The sequence below is a fragment of the Triticum aestivum genome, chromosome 6A (genome assembly GCF_018294505.1).
Source record: "Triticum aestivum cultivar Chinese Spring chromosome 6A, IWGSC CS RefSeq v2.1, whole genome shotgun sequence".
Classification (NCBI taxonomy): domain Eukaryota; kingdom Viridiplantae; phylum Streptophyta; class Magnoliopsida; order Poales; family Poaceae; genus Triticum; species Triticum aestivum.
In genome coordinates this window covers 562,911,630-562,920,728 of record NC_057809.1, presented here as the reverse complement: position 1 = coordinate 562,920,728, position 9,099 = coordinate 562,911,630, and the positions used below count along the sequence as shown (strand labels likewise).

The 9,099-nt window shown below is 49.1% G+C and overlaps 1 protein-coding gene across 1 annotated transcript; it reads left to right on the top strand.

Moving 5' to 3' along the window:
• Positions 1-2,709: 2,709 nt before the first annotated feature.
• On the top strand, positions 2,710-4,206 carry LOC123129701 (pentatricopeptide repeat-containing protein At1g05750, chloroplastic-like). Its single transcript, XM_044549761.1, has 2 exons — positions 2,710-2,833; positions 3,221-4,206. The coding sequence occupies exons 1-2, from the start codon at positions 2,710-2,712 to the stop codon at positions 4,204-4,206; spliced, it is 1,110 nt and encodes a 369-aa protein (XP_044405696.1).
• Positions 4,207-9,099: the final 4,893 nt, after the last annotated feature.

The window sequence follows — 9,099 nt, the reverse complement described above, 5'->3', positions numbered from 1 at the left end:
GCAACCCACCTCGAAGCCTTTGAGAGAGAATTCCTTGCGAGGATAAAGCCCTAACCACCCAGAGCCAAAGAGAGTTAGGCATCACCTAAGTCTTCTTGTCTGTGTGATCTGAAGACTTATTATACTTGAGGACTGTGAATCATCCAGCCAGTTAGGCATCACGTTCTGAGCATCCAAGAGACATTGTGGATCGCCGGTGAACGAAGTCTGTGAAGGTTTGGGAGTCTACCTTGAAGACTTACCAGAGTGATTGGGCGAGGTCTGTATGACCTTAGCTCAAGGGGAATACGGTGAGGACTGGGTGTCCTAAGCTGCATGTTCAGGACTGGGTGTCCGGGACTGTGTGTCCTCAGGTTTAAATACCTAGCCGCCCCAACTAGACATACAGTTGTCACAGCAACTGAAACTGGTCCAACAAATCATTGTCTTCAACGAGTCACTGGTTTCATCCTTCCCTTCCCTTTACTTACTGTTACTCCTTGTGAAGTCATTGTATGATTGCACTATCTTTTGTCTTCACTGAGTGACTGCATGTTCTGTTTGGCTTCATAATATCTTCCTACCTGATCCTTACTACATTGCTGCTATTATTCATTGTGCTCTCACTCCATTGAATACTTGACTATGGTTTGCCTAGTGTAGTCTACCTTTCGCTGCATGGTAATAGGTTTATTTCTATCGTTTGTCTTCGAAACTTCCACGTTTTGAAGACTTTCATAAAAATCGCCTATTCACCCCCCACCCCTCTAGTCGATATAACGCACTTTCAGGCAGAATGTCTTTCGATGTGCTTCCTCGCACAAATTCCCATGAAGATACCGTTGAAGATCTTGCCAACACCGTCGGAGCTTCATGTGATGCGGTGCGCGATGAAGAGAGGGAGGAAGATTCATCTTCGGAGGTGGAAGAACCGTCTTCCGAAGATAAGGACGAGGACAAAGACGAGGACGAGGAATAATGTGTCTTTCATTTGTGTATTGAACTTGATTTGCATTTTGAACTTGGTTGGATGAACTTGTGGGCATGATTTTAAACTTGTGGGCATGAACTTTTCTTCATCAACTTGTTTGTGTGAAATTTTATTGTGTTGAAAATGTTCATAATTTTGTGTTGAAAATGCCATATGCAATGCGCCGGCGAGTCGCGCGCGCTGCATTTTTGCGCGCTGTTGGAGCGGCGCGCGCTGCATTTTAGCGCGGCTGCTGGAGCCAGCGCTGTGCGCCGCGTCAAACCAGGCGATGCGCGCGCGGCAAATCTGTTTTTTGCGCGCGGCGCGACCGGCGCCTGTTGGAGATGCTCTAACATTTCTACATCGGCGTTGTGTCTCGTCTTCGTATTTGGGAAATTGAGTGATGTCTTTGCCGTTTTCATTTGTGAGCAACTTGCCCATAGAAAAACATGCTTTAGTTTTGTTGCAAACTCATTATAACTGAAATATATTAAGGCGAGTTGCCGAAGCACCGGCGAGCTCACTCGTTGAGCCGGCGTCCGACGCGCACAACATGTTCGACGAAATGCCTCCAAGGTAAAAAATTCTAACTTTTCATTTTTTTGTTATTTTTTGAATGCATTCACATATAGATAGCTTACTTGCATTGTGCAAAAAAAATTGTAGTCTCAATGATGATGCATACATGTCAACGATGGGTGTTGGGTCCAACAATTCGCATTGGTCTCAAACCAATGACATGCATTTCGAAAACCATGAGTTCGAGGTGGACGAGGAGGGCGAGGGCATTGTCGACGCACCGAAAGGAAGAGCAAGCAATTACAGCAACGCCGATGACATCTTACTATGCAATACTTGGTTGCAAGTGTCGAGGGATCCATCCGTTGGAGGTGATCAAAGTAGAAATGCTTATTGGCTTCAGATGAAGGAACACTTTGATGTTCGCAACGTGAGTGGAATTGACCGCACCGACCGATCACTTAGGTCCCGGTGGTCGACAATCAACTCGGATTGTCAAAGGTGGGCGGCCTGTCAAAAGGCGGTTGACAAGTTGAACCCAAGTGGCACAAATGAGGACGATAGAGTAAGTGGCATTTCATACATGTTCATCATACTTGTTGTTGGTGCTAACTTGCTTTGTTTTCATGTAGTACAACATTGCGCAAAACTTGTTCAAAGAAGAGGAGAGGAAAACCAAGAAGGGGAAGATCAAGAAAGGAAGAATATTTACTTTGCCTCATTGCTATGAAGTGTTGAAGGATGATGAGAAATGGAAGAAGCGTGAAGATTTGGATGATTTGCATTTGAGCAACAAACGGAAGCAAACAATTAAGTTGGATGATGATGAGAAGGAGGATGATGCATCAAGTGATGACGGCAAGAGAAGCCCCACACCCAACTCGGGTTCATACTCAAAGCCAAAGTGACCGGATGGGTGCAAGAAAGACAAAACCGAAAAGAAGAAGAGGAAAGAAGATGATGAGCTCAAAAATGCTACGGAAGCAATTGTGAAGGCAAGAAAAGAAGTCAACGAGGTGAGGAAAATGGCAAGGAACCAAGATGCCGCGGCCGAGGAGAGGAGGGTGGCAGCCGAAGAGAGAAAGGTGGTTTTGGAGGAGAGGAAGGTGAGCAATGAGGAGCGTACTAAATTGTTGGAATGGGAGAAACACTTGTTCTTCTTGGACACATCTAACCTCAATGTGACGCAAAAGGAGTATGTCAATCTAGCCCGTGAAGAAGTCTTGATCCAAAAAAGAGCCATGGTTCGTCCAATGGGTGGCTGTGGCCTCGGCGCCATGGGTGGCGTTGGCTTCGGCGCCATGGGTGGCATGGGTGGCTTGGGTGGCTTTCGAGCACCCCCCGACGCTATGGTCACCATGGGAGGTATGAGTTTTGCTTTTTTCATGGGAGGCATGGGTGCACCTCCGGCCGCCATGGGCGGAATGTCTTTCGATGTGCCTCCTCGCACACATTCCCATAAAGATGCCGTTGAAGATCTTGCCAACACCGTCGGAGCTTCATGTGATGCGGTGCGCGATGAAGAGAGGGAGGAAGATTCATCTTCGCAAGCGGAAGAACCATCTTCTAAAGATGAGGACGAGGAATGATGTGTCTTTCATTTGTGTATTGAACTTGATTTGCATTTTGAACTTGATTGGATGAATTTGTGGGCATGATTTTAAACTTGTGGACATGAACTTTTCTTCATCAACTTGTTTGTGTGAAATTTTATTGTGTTGAAAATGTTCAGCGGCGCGCGCTGTATTTTAGCGCGTCTGCTGGACCCGGATAAGGTCTCCTGGACGGCGCTCATCGACGAGTGCGTCAAGAACGGGCGCCACGACGAGGCGACCTACTGCTTCCATGCCATGCTGCTGGATGGCGTCATGCCAGACTACGTCACGCTGGTAGCTGCCGTCTCCGCGTGCGCCAAGGTCGGCGCGCTCGGCCTAGGTATGTGGGTGCACCGGTTCATGACCAGGGAGAGGCTGGAGGGCAACATCCGCATCGCCAACTCGCTGATTGACATGTATGCCCGGTGCGGTAAGGTGGAGTTTGCACGGCAGGTGTTTGACGGCATGAAGAAGCGGACGGTGGTCTCCTGGAACTCGATGATCGTCGGGTTCGCAGCCAACGGACGGTGCACGGACGCCATCGAGCATTTTGAGGCAATGCGAAGAAAGGGGTTCAAGCCAGACGCTGTGACGTTCACGGGCGTCCTCACGGCCTGCAGCCATGCTGGTCTCACCGACGAGGGGCTGAGGTACTATGACGCCATGAGGGAAGAGCACGGCATCAAAGCAAGGATGGAGCATTACGGGTGCGTGGTCGACCTGCTCGGCCGGGCCGGGCGCCTGGACGAGGCCATGAGCGTGGTGGCGACCATGCCGATGCGGCCGAACGAGGTGGTGCTTGGAGCCCTGCTCGCGGGCTGCCGGATTCACGGGGACGTGGACATGGCCGAGCAGCTGATGCAGTACCTCCTCGAGCAGGACCCTGGCGGCGACTCGAACTACGTGCTGCTGTCAAACATCTACGCCGCCGTCGGGAAATGGGATGGGGCCGGTAAGGTCAGGGGCCTGATGAAAGCCCGGGGGGTGAAGAAGAGGCCAGGCCGCAGTGCTGTGGAGATCGACGGCGACGTGCATGAGTTTGTCTGCGGCCATCGGTCTCATCCGCAGGCTGGGGAGGTGTTGGACATGCTTGACCTGCTCAGCCATGAGATGGCAGGGCGTGAGGCCGTGAGTGAGCATTGAAGACTGGAGGCTTTCAGTAGTCACCATGTTCTGCGTTTCGAGCGTTTGTACAGACTACTGCTTTGCTTGCCCATCCACGACAACATAAGACGAAAAGAGCCAACGGTTGATTAGAAATCTGTTGTATTTGCAGTTCTACGGCCATTATGACTCCCGTTACATGTACAGTGTCGGGAGAGGCATCCAACATGCGCAGCAAGCCAGTAACACAGGTGATGAAGCGACACCAGAAAAGGACTCGCATCCCCGGTGCCTACTCTGTTACCACCATCTCGTCGGCTGCTCATTCTCCCGCCAGCTATGGTACCAAGTCCTTTCCTGGTTCTGATCTACTGCTCTGCCGCCACACCCTGACGCCATGTTGTACGAGTGGTGGATCGATGCCTGCTCGGCGGTGCCTTCCTCGTGTAGAAAAGGACTAGCATCCTTGCTCCTCTTGGTTGCATGGCACCTCTGGAAAGCACCGGAACGGCTGTGTTTTCGATGGCTTGCAGTCCTCCATACACGTCCTACTTCAGCTCATCAAGAACGATGCTCGCCTTTGGTACAGGGGTGGCGCGCTTGGATTGGACAACTTTCTTCCCGAGTAGCCCCCATGTGCCATGTGGATGTAACTTCTATGTATCTATCAATGAATGATACATAACTTTGCGGATTCTTGAAAAAAATCTTCAGAAGCAAGCCCACAGGGCTTACATCGTATGCTCATCTCGTGATGTATGTGTGATCAGCTCAATCAAACATGGACACTGAATTTCTGGAAGGTGAAGAATAACACAAGCTCCTGAACTGATAACGTTGGTGTTACCGTGGAAATATTGGACTACTACTTCATTTTTCTTCCATTATATCACCCGTAATGTCTCACCTACTTGCTCCCATATCCCTGTCAAAAGCAATAACAGTAATTACTTCCATACATTGCAGTCAGAAGATCATATATTCACTTGTGCTCAGTGCTCACCTACTCCTCTTTCAAAGGCAAGAGGGAGAGAATATACATATCTTTATCTGTGCACATTTTTTTTCTCGCCTATATATAGGTAAGAAGAGAACATGGTGCAAACAAAAAGATACACCCAAACAAGCATTTCCCTGGTTTGCGCTACAAGAGAAACAAAAAGGCCTTCTCCATAGGTTGGTTTTGAAAAGAAAAAAAATGTTAGAAATGAGCGACACCAGAAAGGCAGAAATAGTCTCCTTGTACACGGCTGCTGTTTGGGGCCACGCCTTAATCACGACGTCCATGATCAGGTGTATTTGGAGTAAGACGAAAAGGATCAAACATCTATAGAGGCTACTGCTTTGCTTGCATCCATGAGAACATAAGAGGAAAAGAACCAATAGTAGATTAGAAATTTGTTGTATCTTCAGTTCTTTGGGTATCGTGCAATATGTACATCGCACGCCTTAATATTGCAGTGGTCTCTTCACAAAAGGGTGCTCCAACAGCTGAGCAGCAGATGGCCGGTCCTTTTAGTTTGCTTGAACACACTTTGCTATGAAATCCCGGGCATCTTCTAATAACGTATTGAGAATTTTTGGTGGTATTCCCCTACCAATTTTGAGCAAAGCATGTGTCTACATGGCAGGAGAGAAGATTGCATCACAAACAATAACAATACACAACTCTGATATTAAGAAAACCACAAGATCCAAATACAGGGAATGGGTTCGCTACTTTCTTTTGCGGGGAAATGGGTCTGCTACTTGTATCTATGCATTTCTAATTTCCCTAATAAATACATCAAAATAGACAACAACAATATAGCGGCAGATTTTTTGGGGGTGCCCACTATACATTATGATACTTGCGCATACAAATGTCATGGAATTCATAGTCGCCTCCCCCTAGGAAGATAGCCCTTGATCTTTCAATTTTTAAAATTTAGCTTAGTATGCAGCTCCAGTATACCAGCGCATTCAAACTACATGTCTTGCAGTATTTAAAAGTTAGATGCTGTTTCAGAAAACTAAGGTGACAGAATACGCATCCATTCCATATCAGGGTATGGAACTTTGGCGGTCAGCATCTCCAAAACTGTGCAACCAAGACTCCATATATCTGCCGGAGGTCCATGTGGCTTAACCTTGGCAACCTGGAAGAGAGCATACCATCACAAAACGTACACAATTGGTACAATAACAAAATATTGCTTGCAATTTGCTAGATCAAACTTGCTTCCCGAAAAGTACAACCATGCTTCCCGAAAAGGTTATGCTAGAAGCAGAACTGTGCTTCCCGAAATTGAAAAGTATAGTTGTGCTTTCAGTAAAAAAAAGTTATGCTTCCCAAAAAGAAAAGAAAAAACACAATATGTGCTTCCACGAGAAGCAACTCCCAAATAGGGAAAAACACAACCTATACTTCTGCAAGAGGCACAACTGTGCTTTCCGAAAGAGAAAAGCATAGATATGCTTCCCAAAAAAAATAAAAAAAAGTAAAAACACAAGTGCGTTTCGGGTTCCATATTTTCCCAGTTTTTTATTTCTTCCCTGGTTTTCATTTTTTTGGCTCTCGGTTTTCATTTGTTTCGATTCCTTTTTTTATTTTTTCATTAAAAAATCGTCGAAACCTATTAATTTCGAAGATCTTGACGCGAGAAATTGAACAATGAAAATGGTTCATAATTTGAATGCTCGGTTCAAGAGATAAATTATTTTGAAAAAATCTACGAAAAAAACTTCCATACTGCAACAAGTGGCGCGCATACTTCATTGCCACTGGTCACCATGAGAGAAGGTGAAAATGACCTTTGCAAAAGGCACCTCCTCACCAGAGTTCAAGTCCCAGACTTGAACTTTGGTGCTCGTATTTTTGTAAATTTATTTCAGGCCATCCAGCGATGCGTTCAGTGGGAGAAGACGTTTCAGTCGACTACGGAGGCATCTGCCGGGACTTCTCAATCTCAAGATGATGCGCCGGCTCGGTCTCTCGAGGTGCTTATAAGGGTAGGGTGTGTGTGTTTATGTTCATAGAGGCGAGTGTATATAAGCGACTTCGATTGTACTGTGTTAAAGAAAGATCTTACATGATGATAGGAGAGTTGTCTTGTTTGCGGCATATCGGCATATATATTTTCCATTGAAATGAGGCCCTAGAAGTGGAAATACATGCGATTATGGAGGAAGTAATTCTTACTATCCAATCGTTCAAATCTCCCTGTTCAGCTTCAATTGGATTGTGCGGTTGTGTCAGGGGACTAATCCACGAGCACCTATGGGACCGGCGGACCGAGTCCCTTTCGGTTCGGCGGGGGCGAGGGTCGCACGAAGAGCGGACCGAGGCGAAGCACACGAGCAGTTTACCCAGGTTCGGGCCGCACGGATGCGTAAAACCCTACTCCTGCTTTGTGGTTTGTATTGAGTTCTTGCTCGGGAGCGCGGAGTGCTACAGTACACTCCAGCAGCCAACGAGACCGAGCGTGAGAGTTCCCTTCTTTCCCTCTATGTTGCGCATGGGCCTCCTTTTATATGCTCAAGGGGTCACCGACAGGTGGCAACGTAGACAAGGGTAAAAATGGAAAGGTGTTGCGGTTGGTATAACTACCTGCTACAGTGTATCATACCTAACCCTGACGGCAGGGAACAAGGGCATTAAATGCCCATCTGCATCGTCTAAATAGTGCAAAAGGGACCGTCAGGGACGCCACCGCTCGCCACGATGGCTATCTTGTCAGCGCCGCTTGCCAACGCTCACCGCTGGCTGCACAGCTCCCGCCACGTACGCCTGGAAGGGTCTCAGAGCGACACGTTGGTGGATGTGCTGGAGCGCGGGCACAGAGTGGTGGCTTGCTGCGGCAAGCGCCTTGCCACGGTCGTTGTCTTGTCGCGTCCGGGAGCTTGTCGCTCACCGGGCCTTGCCGGGACGCGTGGCGCGCCGCGGCAAGTTCCTTGAGATGCCTTGGTTGGCCTTCCCGGCAAGCTCCTCTTGTTGGGGTCTTGTCTCCTTAGGCGCCTTGCCTTGGTTGGCCTTCCCGGCAAGCTCCTCTTGCCGGGGTCTTGTCTCCTTGGCTTGGATACTTTGTTCTTGAATGGCTCCAAAGGAACCACGGAGGACCTTGGCGGTCACCCGGCAAGCCTTGCCGCGGGATGCTGCGACTGCCCGTGCACAAGTTTGGGATACTAGGATACCCCTACTCTAGTACACCGACAGGAGCCCCCGGGCCTGGGCCATACATGGTGCCGAGCGCTGTTGGGCCAGGCCCAAAACAGGGCACGGGCACGCGCGGCCTGGGTTACGCCGTATCTCTCCCCGTATCCACCGCGCCCTCCCCGAACGGCACGCGTTGAATGCGGCGTCGTGGGAGAGATCGTGGGTGGTTTCTTTATTCGGAAATGCGGAACGTCCGCCCCCTCCCTCTTTATAAGCAAGGGAAACAGGGGTAGTTCGCCCATTCGCCGGTTGCTACTCCAATCTCGGAAATCTCCGCCGCCCCCTCGTTTTTCCAAAGCTGAAAGAGAGCAGCGCCCCGCCCCCCATCGCCACTAGCACCACCAACACCGTCGACCTCCTCCACCACTTTCGCCATGGCTCCGAGAGCCGACAAGGGGAAGGTTGTGAAGTCGACCGAGGCGCAGCGGCTTGCGGCGCTGCGAAAGGAGCGGGCAATCTTCCCCCCAAGCTCACCGCGAGGGAGCTGAGGGAGAATTACTACCTTTTCTGGTCGATGGAGACGCGAGCGCACCCGCGCACGAAGGTACTTCCAGCCGCCGCTTGGAAAACGGCTCCAAATGGATATCCATTCTTCGCCTTGTTCTTCTACTGCGGGCTCTGCCCGCCTTTCTCTGAGTTTTTCTGCGATATTATGAACACCTACGGGTTCCACCTCCTTGACTTAACCCCCAATGCTGTTCTGACCATGGCAGTTTTCGCACATCTCTGCGAAAACT

Excerpts from the sequence above, each read along its gene's own strand:
- LOC123129701 (XM_044549761.1), top strand. The coding sequence starts at position 2,710 with ATGGTTCGTCCAATGGGTGGCTGTGGCCTCGGCGCCATGGGTGGCGTT. Across the intron at positions 2,834-3,220 it reads CGCTATGGTCACCATGGGAG|CGCGTCTGCTGGACCCGGAT; the intron begins GTATGAGTTTTG and ends GCTGTATTTTAG.